The following is a 15020-nucleotide window of genomic DNA, read 5'->3' as shown; positions in this document are numbered from 1 at the left end:
AGGACGGTCAGGAGAGACTGAGGGGAGAGTGGGGAGACCAGGTAGTGAGAACCCCCCCCCCCCCACGTGACAAGCTTTTTCTTCCCCCCCCCCCCTATCAATTTTTATTTATTTTTGCGCTGCGTCTTTCTCTTGCCCTCGCTCTCTCCCTCTTCTACTCACCCTCCCCTCGCTGCTCCCCCTTTCCCCCACCCTTTCTTTCTGCTTCCGTTTCCATAGCGGCAGTGGATCTGGCTGAAGGTGGCTTTAAATGGCCTCTCCCAGCCTCCTTGTAATCTGGAGCCATGTCTGCGGCACTCCCCTTCCCCTCTGCACTCCCCGCTTTATTTAGGAAGTGCAGAGAGGAGGGAGAGAAATCTGGCAGGCGGGGCGGGGTTACTGGGCGCAGGAGGGGAGGGGGGGTGGTAGAGAGAGAAGGGAGGGGGAGCATTTTTCCCTTTTTTTCCTTTTTTTTTCTTTTTTTTTTTTCTTTCTCATTTTCCCCTTTTCTTTTTTTCCTCTGGTGTGACAGACAGCTCAGCTAAAGGAAGTAGGAGGAGCGGTGGAGGCAGTCACAGTGCTCAGATGTAGTCAGGAATGCTGTACTGTACTTGTTTTTCTTTCCCCCACCCTTTGTCAGTCTTGAACGTGTCTGGCACTAAAATAATTGCTCTGTGGTCAGGCCTCAGCACTGTGTGTGTGTGTGTGCTCTCTTTTGTGTGATCTTTCTGGTAAAAGAATGTGTGTAAGGGTCTGAAAGAGTGTTATCGGTCTTGTTTGCTGGGGGGGGGGGGGTCTGTTGTGTGTGTAGATTGTGTGTGCCTGTGTGTGTGCGCGCGCACATTCCTGAGTAGTGACAGCAGGATTCCCTGGCTGAGGGAGAGACGAACACAGTACATGTAGGAGCAGACGGGCTGTTTCCGAAGACAGCAGTTTTATTGCGGTAAAACATACGGCCCCTTTGAGATGCTACAGAAGGGTTTCATGTCCTTTCAGTGTTTTGGATAACAGCCATGTTGCTTGGAGAACGCGTTCGACAAACAGATTCCATTGTTTGGTAGCCATGAAAGCCCTGTTGTGATACAGGCCTTGCAGTTTAAAGCCACTGGAAATGGCCTGTGTTGCCTTATTGAATAATTGCCTGGATTCTGAGTCCCGAATGGAGATTTTGTCAGCAGAGTCTGTACAGCCAGCAGCCCTGAAAGCCCTCAGATGATGGTCCTCGCTCGTTTAATTAGACCTGGAGCTGACAGCTGTCATGTCTGTGAGCCTGTGGCCAGACCTCCTGGCTCTCCAGAGGGGCTCAGCCTCCAGGTCACATTGTCCGCGACACACACACATCCTGTGTTTGTGTGTGCAACAGAATGAGAGAGACAGAGGAAGATCAAAGGAAATTCATGTTCAGGCCAGATATCCTTCATATTGCAGAGGCATGTAGAGACCCATCCATGTATGATTATGTGTGTCGCGCGGACTGAAGGTGCGAATTAATGTTGGCTTCCAGCCTGCCCAGGCCCCGGCCCCACTGTCTCCGCCCAGCCCTGCTCAGGCCCAGGCCCTGACTCCACTGTCTCCGCCCAGCCCTGCCCAGGCCCCGGCCCTGACTCCACTGTCTCCGCCCAGCCCTGCCCAGGCCCCGGCCCTGACTCCACTGTCTCCGCCCAGCCCTGCCCAGGCCCCGGCCCTGACTCCACTGTCTCCGCCCAGCCCTGCCCAGGCCCTGGCCTAAGCCGGGAGACGAGCCTTTGTTTGGCCGCCTATGCACACGCGGTGTGAGGTGTGACCTCCAGCCTATTTAGTCTCGGCATCTGTCCCTCCCCCTAATCCCTCTCCTCAACAGAGCTCTGAGTATCAGGGGCTCGTACACACATGCTGCTGTCTGATAGACGCACGGATTTAGACATTCGTCAGAAACCCTGCATGCATGCGCTGTTAGTTATTGTGACACATTTAGCGCTCGTTTCTGCAAGGTTTGTATGGACAAACGTTCTTCCACGACATGCACAATGGCCTCACTCGCCCTCTGCTGTAGCCGACGTCAACAGGCCTGGTGTCTGACGCCTCATGCAGTTCTTCATCACTCTAGTCTCCCTGTGTCAGTGTGTGTTGTCCTCCCGCAGTGCTGCTGGTCAGCCTGGGCTGGGGAGATGGAGATGGAGACGGACAAGATGGCTCTGGAATACTCCTGCCTTCACATGCACAAAGCTGGCAGGGGCCTCATGTGATGGCTCTAATTACAGCACTAAAGGATTCTGCAGTGTGTGTGTGTGTGTGTGTGTGTGTGTGTGCCACTTTGTGTCATTTACATGGAGCAATAGAGAGAGAGAGTGTGTGTGTGTGTGTGTGTGTGTGTATTCAATAGAACAGTCCTCCTTGGTGGGGGAAAAATGGCCTCTCTGTGTTGTTGCGTTTTCTCTGTGCTGACTCCATTCACGGCTGTCAGCGGCCATGTGTGCTCTTGCACCCTCATGTGTCCATTCAATGTCACTGCAGCACCCTGCTTTCCAGCAGTTGGTGTATAAAGGTCGCATTTGCGCATTTTACAAAACCCAGGCTTCACTTTACAATATCTCCTCTTCCACCTTTCATCAGTCAATGTCTCATTCAGAAAAGGTTGAACAGGAATCTCACTGAGGATTCCCTGCAATAGCTACTGCTCACAATCAGTTACACGTCTTTGGAATCATTTTGTCAACTGGAAATACCCGATTTTCAGTTTGACTGTTCTACTGTCAGGTTGATGTGACTGTCTCTTTGCTGAGGCAAGTCTGACATAGTTATCTGATCACATCATTCCGACACACTTTTTCTAATGTCCTGTTTCTCTGTCTCTCTCTCTCTGTCTCCAGGCCTTGTGGATGCACTTAGATGTCTGCAATGAGTGCTGTGGCTGGCATGCCTCAGTGTTTTGGACTCCCATGCTCTGGACTCAGTAGGACAAGAACTGATCAGCAGAGAACGTCATGAGCATAGTCATCCCAGTAGGGGTGGACACAGCAGACACCTCGTACCTGGACATGGCTGCAGGCTCAGAGTGAGTAACGCCCCCGCCCCGACCCTCCTCTCACTTTCTCTTTCACTCACCATCTCCCCCCCCCCCCCCCACTTCCTTCCTCACCCCTCCCCATCTCTCCCCCCCTCCTTCGTCCTGTCATCATCTTACTCTCATTTTCAGTTTGATGTCACCCTGGCCTCACCCCTGGCTTCCCTGACAAAAATCAGTCTTGTCATGACCCTGTGTTCAATCACATGTCCTCTCTTCATAGGCTCACCTCTCTCTCATCCTGGTTCTTTCCCTCTCTCCCTCCACCTCCTCCCTCTATCTCGCTGCTGCATTGATCTTTGTCACTTATACATGATAACAGCTATCGCGGAGGCACATTGGGGTCGATGTGTGAATCAGGGTTGACCACTGGCTCAGATAGCACTGTTATTGCCATTGGCGGTTGATGCCAGCCTGCTATCAGTGATCAAGCGCACACAGCCCTCCTTCCTGTCCCTTGTTCTGGGCATTTCCAGCGCTTTCTGCTCCATCTGCCCATCCCGGGGCCGACGCTAACCTGAGTAAGTGGCATGACGTAGTCTGCTGCTTTTAGCTGATTCAGTTAAGAGGTGAGAGGTGTTGAACTGGGGCCCCGAGTGCGTATGTCAAACTCTCCACAGCGTCCTGTTAGTGGAGCCAGAGAGGCTGGATCGTGGCCACGGTGGAGCCATCCCCTGCTCTCTGCTGCGTGTTGCCGCCTCAAGGGCACTGGCCAGGAGGCTGAGAGGCCAGCGCCAGGGGAGCTTCCTGGAGCTGGGACACGGTCCGCACTCAGCGGGGGCTCCTGTCTCTTTAAGAGAGGAGAGCGTCATCCTCTGCCTCAGAGCAAGTGCAGCCGAGGCTTGTGTTGCCATGGCAGCCGAACCCCCCCCCCCCCCCCCCCCCCCCCCCCCCCGACGTCCCTCCCATCCGCACTGCGCAGGGTCCGTCGCCACGGCCACCGCGGCTGAGTGGCAGGTGGCCCTCACTCGGCTCAGGCGTCTTAAATGGACGCCCTCCACCCCACCCCCTCCTTTCAGCCGGCTTTTTTGGGGGTCTGCGTCTCAGCCCTTCTGCACATGGGGCGGGGTTAAGCCCTCTTTCTCTATCTCTCTCACTCTCTCTCTCTTTCTCTCTACCTCTTTCTCTCTCTCTCTACCTCTCTCTCTCTACCTCTTTACCTCTCTTTCTCTACATCTCTCTCTCTCTCTACATCTCCCTTTCTCTCTCCTCTCCCCACCAATGCCTTCCTCCTGCAGATTTAGGCAAAATAAGTTCACAATCTTGAAATGGGTCTCCACCTCGTCCTGTTCAGGTCCCATATAGAGCAGAGAGAGGGGGAGCAGGCTGGCCCCCACACACACACACACACCGTACGGTACCTGCCGCTGTTGGTGTTGTCCACGGATAAGCTAGCCCTATAGCTGCTCGCCAGGACCCATGTCCTCGTCATTTCCCCGTGAAGCCTGCAGTATTGTGACAAGCTGCGGACATGCGCAGTGCCGGCAGCCTGTGTGCAGGGGGGGGGGGGTGGTCCTGCTGCGTGTGGCGGCACTGCGCGTATGCCTCCTAGTGCACAGACACTCACGGAGCCCAGTGTGTGTTTGGGAGTGCACGCTCACTGGTGAGCACGGAGCGTTGCCATGGCAGTGAGTAGGAGCGCTTTTGGAGTGAAGGTGCTGCCTCTGGCTGTGCAGCATTGCTTTCTCTCTGTGTGTGTGTGTGTGTGTGTGTCTCTGTGTGTGTCTGTGTGTTTGTGTCTCTGTGTGTGTGTCTGTGTCTCTGTGTGTGTGTGTGTGTGTCTCTGTGTGTGTCTGTGTCTCTGTGTGTGTGTCTGTGTCTCTGTGTGTATGTGTACGTGTGTCTCTCTGTGTGTCTGTGTCTCTTTCTTCCTTCTCTCTGCTGTTCTCACGATCCCTTCTCTGCCACTTCTCCCTCTCTTTGCAGGTGTGCCAGTGTTTGTGTGAATGATGCTTGTTCCAGGCTCTCTTGAGCTAAGAGCCATGATCAGCACATGCCTTACTGGCAGTCTAATTAAAACATAAATCTCACATCTCACATCTTTGTCCCTGAACTGTAGTGTATCCATGTGTGTGTGTGTGTCTGTGATTGACCACAACACCCATAATTCCCTGCTGTCTACCTCCACGCTCGGCCTCAGAGCAGTGCTATGAATGATGCAGCCCTCCTCAGCCACCCTTCTGTGTGACTGTCTCTCTCTCTTTCACTGTGTGTGTGTGATAATCCCAGGATTATTGCCTTGTCTTAATTACCGGTTCATGATAAATAGATATGGGGGGGGGGGGGGGGGGGCTACCTGCATCTACAAATGGAGCATATCCACTCAAAAATCCCTGATTGAGACAGATGCATTTACCTCTGGTCAATTATTCATCAAAGAACACCTCATGTCCCTTATCAAGTTCCAACTCCCTTGTCCTTTGGAACTGGGTTGTGTTCCTTGTCTTGAAGAGCTACTGTGGGTGTGTTCTCCTGTATGTATATGCACACACACACCTTCCCCCCCCAGGCCCGCCCCCAAGCCTTTGGTGTGCGCTCAGATTTTCAGTTTGACACTCGACCGCCAATACATACAGGAAGTGTTGCACACAGACAGACGCACAGTGCACTGGGCACGAGGGAGAGAGAGAGAAAGAGAGAGGGAGAGCGAGCGAGCACGAGTTCAGGTACTGTAACTTGCTTTGACTCTGGGTCAAGAGTTTGGGAGGGAAGGAAGGGGAGAAAGGGAGGGTTTTTTGGGCTTAAGTGTGTGTTTGTAACTCGCATGCAGACACACGTGGCACATCCATGAGTTTTTGTTCCTGTTTCTGAGCTGCTCTCGGTACTTGGCCAGTGTGCCACGTAGAAGACATGCCCTCGTCCAATTGTTTGTACTTGCAGGTATCCGGCTAGAAGTTGATGTGTTTACCCTTACTGGCAGACTTGAGTAATGTACCTGCTCTACAGAGCCGTCAGAAATGCTACCGAGCCTTTCTTTAGTATATCCCTTTAGCGTTTGTATACCACAATGAGACACTGCACTCGTTTGGCTGTGTAGTGTACGTACTGAGACGTTCTCCTGTTGTTCTCCTGTTGTGTGCCGTGGTCGTCAGCATAGCCGCTGGCCTCCTGATGTGTCTGAGCTCATTCCCAGGCTCCAGGGGCAGAACCTGAGCACTGCCAGTCAGCCAGCCTCACACAGACCCCAGGGGCTCGCTCTCTGTCTGTCTCTCTCTCTGTCTTTGACCTTGAAGCATTTGTCTGGACTAAGGAAGGCTTCTGTGTTACTTCCACATGACTGACCTGCAGTCTCTGCCGCATGTGTGCGTTTTATTGTGGGCGCTAAAGGCTCTCACCTTTTATCCTGCGACTCTGCCGGGGCCGTCGTGACTTTTACTTTCTAAAGGCGTCATTGCTTCATCCTCCTAACATCCCAGCCACACTCGAATCTCGCACTCTCTCCACACTCCATTTCTTCTGTCGCCTGTTTGCCCCTACCACTTCTCTTTTTTATATTCCAGCCAGCCCTTCCTGAAGACTGAAGAACAGGCAAAGCATGTAAGGTTGGGCTGCTCAACAGTCAAACAGGCTTTTTCTGCTCCACTCCTGCCCTGTCATCTGGGTGAAAGTGGATTTACCGGTTTGGTGATATAAATAAGCTCTGAGAACTTAATGCCAGTTTGTTATTGTCACCGTTTTGAGTGTTGTTTTGGTGCATTGTAAGCAGAAGGGCGTGTGAGTGTGTGTCCTCTTCAGATAGGGGCTTTAGGTTTAAACTGCCTTTTATTCGAGGGAGATTAGGGGTCAACTTCTGTTATTTTCCCAGCTATCAGCCCTGTGCAGTTGAGCCAAGGTGAGCTGGCTGAGCAAAGCAAGCCTGTGATGGTCTCTCCTCTCTGGCTACACACTCCACCACCCTGACACCACCGGCCTCCCTTCCTGCCCCACGCCCTGGTCTCCCCCTTCTCCTACAGTGGGAAGGAGAGTGAATCACTGCCACTGCTTTCCATGTCCCCTGTTGACTGTTGTTGTTTTCTCTCCTCCTCTCTCCCTGTGTGTCCCGCAGACCTGAATCGGTGGAGGCCAGTCCTGTGGTGGTGGAGAAGTCCAGCTACCCGCACCAGATCTACAGCAGTAGCTCTCACCACTCCCACAGTTACATAGGCCTGCCTTACGCCGTGAGTACTCCCTCCTGGTCGTCCTGGCCTCGGCAGCAGGGCTGCACCCTCCCTCGGCCCCTCCCTCCCTCTCCACCCGACCTACATACCTGAGTTCTGCCTCCTGGTTAATCATAAGCAAAGGTAGCCCAGCTAATATAGAACGCTCACCTGAGGTAGGGAGGCACTGCGTGTGAATCAGGTTTTCAGGTTAACCAACAACAACAACAAAAAAGGAAATCAAATGTACATTTTGGGGGGAATAAAACGCATCTGAAAGTCGTAATGTATGGAGATGGGTATTTCTCAGTAGTTGAGCATTTCACGTGCAGAGCAAGAGGTCTCGGGTTCAAATCTCCCCCGGTACATCGCCCCAAAAGTGTCTTAAGTCCACATGAATACACAGGCACCTTATCTGAAAGATTTTACATTTATGCATTTAGCAGACGCTTTTATCCAAAGCGACTTCCAAGAGAGAGCTTTACAAAAGAGCATAGGTCACTGATCATAACAACGAGGTAGTCCCAAACACTGCAAGCAGCCAAAACATGACATTGACAACATGACATGACGACACTAAACATTGTTTAGTTGTTCACATTGTGAACAACTAAACAAGTGCCAAATGGAAGACCCATAATAGCATGCAGTTATACAAGTTACAAATTAAAACAAGATGAAAGATCCACCCACCCCTCTAAGTCTCCCCCTCCTCCTCACCACAGGACCACAACTATGGGGCTCGCCCCCCACCCACTCCCCCGGCCTCCCCGCCCCCCTCCATGCTGATCCGGCCAGGCGAGGGGCTGTTTGTTCCGGGGGGCCAGGACGAGGCGTCCAGGGGCACCACGCTCAGCACCTCGGAGGACGGCAGCTACGGGGCCGACATCACCCGCTGCATCTGCGGCTTCACCCACGACGACGGCTACATGATCTGCTGCGACAAATGCAGGTAGGAGGGACCGCCAGGACCCTGCAGGGGGAGGACCCCCGGCCCCCCGTCACCCTCTGCTGTCGCCGTCTCATGGCTGTGTGTGTGTCTGTGCCATGTGTGAGCCCTGTGTCCTGTGTGTGTGTGTGTTTCAGTGTGTGGCAGCACATAGACTGCATGGCCATCGACAGGCTCCACATTCCTGAGACCTACCTGTGCGAGCGCTGCCAGCCCCGCAACCTGGACAGGGAGAGGGCCATCCTGCTGCAGACCAGGAAGAGAGAGAACATGTCTGGTGAGTGGGGAGAGGGCACGACAGATCGAAGAGCTAACTAGACTGATAGACACAGAGGCTACTGGGTAGACCCAGCCAGGGTAGGTAGGTAGGTAGGTAGGTAGGTAGGTAGGTGCTGTCTCCCGTGGCCTCCCCTGTGCTGCAGTCTTTTGAGAGACAGATAAGCAGGATCTAGAGAGGCAGTGTCAGTCTGCTGCCTCTGCCCCCTGCAGGTCTGACACCAGCTGCTTTAGACCTCAGCACACAGGCCAGGCCCCAGCGCCACACTGACACCTGCTGGCCAGGCTCTGAACTGCAGCCGTACTCCATAAACGGAACCAGGGGGAGCACACATTACAGCCACGGAGACTAGCTTTCGTTTGAATGGGAATGTAGCTTGCTGTTGAGTTGTTGCATTACAGACCACCATGCCACATTTCTCTTGGACTGTTGTTGTTTGTTGCTGTTGTGGAGATGAAAGTGTGGAGATTGACTTTTGCCATGTGCCTCTATTATGATGAAGGTCTGTGTGTTTGTGCAGACGGGGACACCAGCGCCACCGAGAGCGGGGACGAGGTTCCCCTGGAGCTCTACTCTGCCTTCCAGCACACCCCCAACACCATCACCCTGACCACCGGGCGCCTGGCCAGCAAGCAGGCCGACAAGAAACGCAAGAGGAGCGGAGACAAGGAGCCCGCCGCCGCCGCCGCCCGAGCTAAGAAGGTCCGTGCTGCTCCTGTGGGCTTGTCACCCTCACCCGAGAGAGGGCTTGACATGCTTTCGTTGGCGTGAACTTGTGTTTCGAGCGTCTGCGGGTGTTAAATAGAAGTTGACCTGACGTAGGCCTGACCTGCGTTGGCTGTCTGTCGCCAGCACGGCCCGCGTGTTCTCATGTGTCCTTGTCTTGCGTCCACAGGCATTCCGCGAGGGCTCTAGAAAATCCTCCAGAGTAAAGGTACCTCACAAACACGCACACACAGCCACACCTGCTCACCTTCCGGTGTGCTGCTGGCTTCCCGTTTGCCCTGAGGTTAGGACCTGCAGTCTAACCCTGTCCTGCTCTCCTCCTTCCCCCTCCCATTTCTCCCTTCTCCTTCCTCTTCTCCTTCCTCTCCCATTTCTCCCTTCTCCTTCCTCTCCCATTTCTCCTTTCTCCGCCTGTCTCCCTTCTTCTTCTCCTCCTCTCTCTGTCTTCTTCTCCTCCTCTCCTCCTTCCTGTCCCACTCCTCCCCAGGGCTCGGCCCCAGACCTGGAGCCTTCGGAGCACCCGTCCCTGTGGGAGAACAAGATCAAGTCGTGGATGGAGCGCTACGAGGAGGCCAGCAGCAACCAGTACAGCGAGGACGTCCAGATTCTGCTGCGGGTCAAAGAGGCCGGAGACGGCAAGACCCTGGCCTACAACACCAACCCTGCCACCTTCAAACCACCTGTAGAGGTAACACACACACACACACACACCTGGTCATAGAGAGCGGGGGTACTCAATAGGCGGATTCCGGTCCGGATCCGGACCCAGACGCAAGACAATTTGGACCGAAGACAAAATCAACATTCTAATTTAGTCTTGATCCAAGCGAGTTTTCACTGGTGCGTGATTTTGCGCTATAGCCTACATTTTTTTTTCCTACTAGATGTGGTTTCTATCTTCCGTGTCCAATTCAAAGGTCCAATCAGGAGCTGTAATAACTGTAATCTCTGTATTCACTCAACGTTGTTCGCAAAACCCGACAAAGTGAAAAGTTGATTACGAAAATCACAGATTTCAGTGGACTGAAGTATGCGTTTGTGCTGCCGGTGAGGAGCACAAAACCGATGTGTTTAATCTGCAATGAGACGGTTGCCCTTGTCAAAAGTGGTAACGTGAAACGTCGTGATCACACAAAGCATAGACACTTTGAACAAAATTACCCCCAGAACTCTGAGGTAAGGGCCAGAAAAACAAACCATCACTGTTCCGAACCCTGGACTGAATGGAAATTTGGTGAGTGGACCTTTTGGGTTTCTAATGGAGTACCCCTGATATAGAGGTTCAGCATTCATACGTACGTCACACACACTCAGCCTGCATCCTCACAACCACACGTCTCTAGGCCAGTTCAGGTTTCCTCCCCAGCGTGTACTCATGTGCCCCCCCCCCCTCCGTGTGTGTGTGTGCAGAGTCAGGTGCAGAAGAATAAGAAGATAGTGAAGGCCGTGAGGGACCTGGCTCCAGACTCCCTCATCATTGAGTACAGGGGCAAGTTCATGCTGAGGCAGCAGTTTGAGGCGAACGGCTACTTCTTCAAGAGGTGAGCACACCAGCCAGTGTCACAGTGCTGCCCTGCAATACTGGAGCAGTGGGGCCCGTGGGTTCATGGATATAGCATGCCCTAGGCAATGTTGGATTCTTATTTCCTAGACACAACTCTCTGTGTATTTGTGCTGGGTCCAGTCCGTGTGACTCACTGCAGTGGTTAGTTGCAGTCCTTCAGCTGTCTGTGTGTCCCCCCCCCCCCCTGCCAGGCCCTACCCCTTTGTGTTGTTCTACTCCAAGTTTGACGGGCTGGAGATGTGCGTGGACGCCCGCAGCTTCGGCAACGAGGCCCGCTTCATCCGCCGCTCCTGCACCCCCAACTCTGAGGTGAGCGGCCAATCAGAGAGCGCGTCACGGCGCCCACGGTCCCTGGACCCCACCACCCACCCCCTCACCCTGCGGTCACTGACCTCAACAGGCTGATCTCTCTCTCTCTCCTTTGACTCTCTCTGTCTCTCTCTCCCTCTCTCAGGTGCGCCACGTCATAGAGGATGGCATGCTGCATTTGTATATCTACTCCCTGAGGCCCATCACCAAGGGCAGTGAGATTACCATAGGCTTTGACTACGACTATGGCAGCTGGTGAGCCCAGAGGAACCCTACAGACCTCCATACCTACAGACCTCCATACCTACAGACCTCCATACCTACAGACCTCCATACCTACATACCTCCATACCTACAGACCTCCACACCTACAGATCTCCACACCTACAGATCTCCACACCTACATACCTACAGACCTCCATACCTACAGACCTACAGACCTCCATACCTACATACCTCCACACCTACAGATCTCCACACCTACATACCTACAGATCTCCACACCTACAGACCTCCACACCTACAGATCTCCACACCTACAGACCTCCATACCTACAGATCTACAGACCTCCACACCTACAGACCTCCATACCTACATACCTACAGATCTCCACACCTACAGACCTCCATACCTACAGATCTCCACACCTACAGACCTCCATACCTACAGATCTACAGACCTCCACACCTACAGACCTCCATACCTACATACCTACAGATCTCCACACCTACAGACCTCCATACCTACAGATCTCCACACCTACAGACCTCCACACCTACAGATCTCCACACCTACAGACCTCCATACCTACAGATCTACAGACCTCCACACCTACAGACCTCCATACCTACATACCTACAGATCTCCACACCTACAGACCTCCATACCTACAGATCTCCACACCTACAGACCTCCACACCTACAGACCTCCACACCCACATCCCCACCGACACATCAACAGCTGCAATTCTCATGTTGTCTTTTTCATTTCATCTCCCCCACCCCCATCTCTCCCTGTTTCCAGTAAATACAAGGTGGACTGTGCCTGTCTGAAGGGGAACCAAGAGTGTCCTGTGCTCAAGCACAACCTGGAGCCCACGGAGAACCTGGGGGCGGGCACCCGGCGCCGGGGCCGCAAGGACAAGGAGCCCCCCCGGGGGGAGGACGGGGGCCAGAACCAGAACCTGGGCCTCGACTGTGAGGGGAAGGGCCGGGGCCTGATGGACGGCAAGCAGAGGAAACTGTCTCCCCTCCGCCTCTCCATCTCTAACAACCAGGTGGGTCTCCCTCTGTCTCTCCATCTGTCTCTCCCTCTGTCTCTCCATCTGTCTCTCCCTCTGTCTCTCCCTCTGTCTCTCCCTCTGTCTCTCTCTCTCCCCCCCGTTTGTCTACCTCTCTCTCTGTCTCCCTGTGTGTCACTCTCTCGTTCTTTCTCCTCCCCTCACTCCCTTCATCCCCCTCCCCCTCACCCTCCTCACTCTCACCTGCCAGTCCTAGTAACACCATGGCCCTTACTCACTTTTAGAATGCCTAGTCTGCTGTTATCATTTGCTTCCTTTTCCATTCAGTTCTCCTCATCAATGTCCATGCATGTGTCCTAGTATGAGTTTGCATGCAACATCTATAGTTAGACACATGTATCCTTCTATGAACTGTATGTTGTCATCTCAGTTTCCCCCTGTCCCTGGCTAGCAACCCCCCCACCTCCACCACCACCCCCCCCCCCCCCCCCCCCACGCCATCATTCCAGATGCCCCCCCCACCCCCTCCGCCAGCTGACTCCTCCCACAGACGACCTCCCAGGTCAGGGACGTGTGTAGTTGGGCCCGCTGGCACGGCAGATCCCCTCCAGCATGGTGCTGTGATCCTGCTCCCCCCTAGCAGCCCTCATCACCACAGCAGACTAGACCCTCTGTTGGCAGTGCAGACGACATGTGGAGAGGGGCTTTCCACTTGTTCAGGGCGAGGAACAGGGGTAGGAACAGGGGTAGGAACGGTGGAGTTGCGATGTGCGCTGACTAGGTTGCGTCTGTAGGGAGACCCAATGCAGGGGGAGCCATGGCGATGGGGTAGGGTGTCTCGGCTAGCGTGACGACGGGTTAGTTTGGATGCCGACAGACAGTGGAGATAAGTTACGCGCACTCGTAAGCACCTGCAGTTACCGTGGGAACACCCATACACTGGGCCGCGCAGGCTGACAGCTGTGCACAACAAGTCATCGTGAGGCAGGAGACAATAGACAAAGAGAGGTGAAGCAGTCGAGGTGGCGTGGGTGGTTTCTGAACGGTCCGAGTAAAACAAAGACGTTTCCCGTCAGAGCTGTGCTCCTCCTTCAGATCCCCACACACTGTCTCCCAGGCCCAGTCATGTCCCAGCCCACCACAGCCCAGCCCCCTACCTCACTAGTGCTCAGTGCTCACCTGACCCCCCCCACCACAGCCCAGCCCCCTACCTCACTAGTGCTCAGTGCTCACCTGACCCCCCCCACCACAGCCCAGCCCCCTACCTCACTAGTGCTCAGTGCTCACCTGACCCCCCCCACCACAGCCCAGCCCCCTACCTCACTAGTGCTCAGTGCTCACCTGACCCCCCCCCCCCGCCTCCCCCCCAACTTACCTAACCACCTCCTAGTCTGTAACCAGACTGACTGCAGAGCCATGATAAAGAGCCCCCCCCTCCTCTTCCCCCCCTCTCACAGGATCCTGAGTTTATTGAGGATCTAGAAGACAAAACCTCCGTTAGCAATGAAGTAGAGATGGAGTCAGAGGAGCAGATTGCAGAGAGGAGGAAGAAGATGGTAAGTGCGCCGGGCTGCGGCGTTGCTGTGCAGCCCCCCCCCCCCTCCCCCTCAAGACCTGGGTGGGGGTGGGGAACACAACGCCACCGCTGTGCCGCCGCCCCCCCCCCCCCCCCTGCTGATGTGGGTGTGGGCCCCCGTTTTTGTGTGGTGGTGGGTGGGTGTGGTGGTGGGTGTGGTGGTGGGATTGGACCTGTGCTGCCTCCCTCTCCGAGTCTCTCCTCCCATCACTCCCTCCCCTCCCTTCATCCTGCCCTGCTAGCGCTGCCGCCGTCTCTGCTCCTGTTGCTGTGTAGCTCCTCCCCCTCCCTGCCTCCGTACCTCGCTGCTCCCGCCCGCCTGTCCGTCCTCCCTCCCTCTCTCTCTCTCTGGGAGACTGCTCATTCTTCTGGCAGGGCCCCCCCCCCCCCCCCCCCGGTTTGTGCTGACATCGCTCAGGGGTTGTTTTTCCTCATTTATTCAGTTTCATTTTTGTAACCGCCAAACGACACTCGGGCTGTAATGGGGCCTCCAGAGGCATGGGGCCCAGGCGCCCTTCCTTGTTAGCTGCCAGAATGAACAAGCGTGGGCATCAGGTACACAGGATCAACCCCCCTCACCCACCCACCCAACCGCTACTTATGAGTATGACTCTCACGCACAGTTTGGCCACACAAATCTGAAATTGCCAATTACTGTTCCAACCTCGTTCCTGCCAGTGAGACCTGTGTCCTGGGTATACAGGGTCAAGCATGCACACAAACACTGACCCTGCCACCTCCCCCCCCCCCCCCCCCACACACAGTCACTTTCTCTCTGGAAATTACCCTGTTGTCAGCGCCCCTCAACACGGTGAGCCTGAGGTCTAAAGCACTGACTCATGCTGCTGGCCATTGGACAGGCTGGGACTCTGCTAACTGGCCGTGGAGGGGAGGGGAGGCTGGTCCGCGCTGTGTTGCCAGGGCCATATTGACTGTGGAGAGATCCCATAAACTGCCTCCAAGAGAAGCTGGGCCAGGAGAACCCCCCCCACCGCCACCCTCCGTGCTCACAGTCTGATCTCAACAGACACTTCCCGGGGGGGGGCACATCAACACTCCTCTGAGGTTGCACCGCGCGACGCCTGGTTTCACAGCTGCTGTGGCGTAGCGGGATTGGATGGTGGTTGGGTTTGTTGCGTTGTCTGGGTTGCCGTTTCTGCAGTGGACAGTTGTTGCTGCTGTGTGTTTCGTGATGACGGAGGATGGTATGGAAGAAAGG

General features: G+C 54.7%; 1 protein-coding gene across 5 annotated transcripts in view; it reads left to right on the top strand.

Moving 5' to 3' along the window:
* The window catches only part of kmt2e (lysine (K)-specific methyltransferase 2E), a 29359-nt gene that overhangs the window by 7527 nt on the left and 6812 nt on the right, over positions 1 to 15020 (top strand). For 2 of the 5 annotated variants that reach the window (XM_084701838.1, XM_084701840.1), the window contains 12 exons: positions 2829 to 3013; positions 7068 to 7179; positions 7884 to 8110; positions 8245 to 8384; positions 8887 to 9086; positions 9280 to 9318; positions 9598 to 9798; positions 10521 to 10651; positions 10866 to 10983; positions 11129 to 11238; positions 12009 to 12261; positions 13683 to 13781. In XM_084701838.1, the coding sequence (XP_084557964.1) occupies positions 2943 to 3013; positions 7068 to 7179; positions 7884 to 8110; positions 8245 to 8384; positions 8887 to 9086; positions 9280 to 9318; positions 9598 to 9798; positions 10521 to 10651; positions 10866 to 10983; positions 11129 to 11238; positions 12009 to 12261; positions 13683 to 13781 (1701 nt within the window). In that variant the 5' untranslated portion in view covers positions 2829 to 2942. The remainder of the gene's footprint in view (positions 1 to 2828; positions 3014 to 7067; positions 7180 to 7883; positions 8111 to 8244; positions 8385 to 8886; positions 9087 to 9279; positions 9319 to 9597; positions 9799 to 10520; positions 10652 to 10865; positions 10984 to 11128; positions 11239 to 12008; positions 12262 to 13682; positions 13782 to 15020) is intronic. The other 3 variants (XM_084701841.1, XM_084701839.1, XM_084701842.1) reach the window with 2 other exon arrangements.

This window comes from Hypomesus nipponensis, chromosome 7 (genome assembly GCF_054491055.1).
Source record: "Hypomesus nipponensis isolate SF chromosome 7, ASM5449105v1, whole genome shotgun sequence".
NCBI lineage: Eukaryota > Metazoa > Chordata > Actinopteri > Osmeriformes > Osmeridae > Hypomesus > Hypomesus nipponensis.
This window is presented reverse-complemented; position numbering and strand designations above follow the sequence as displayed.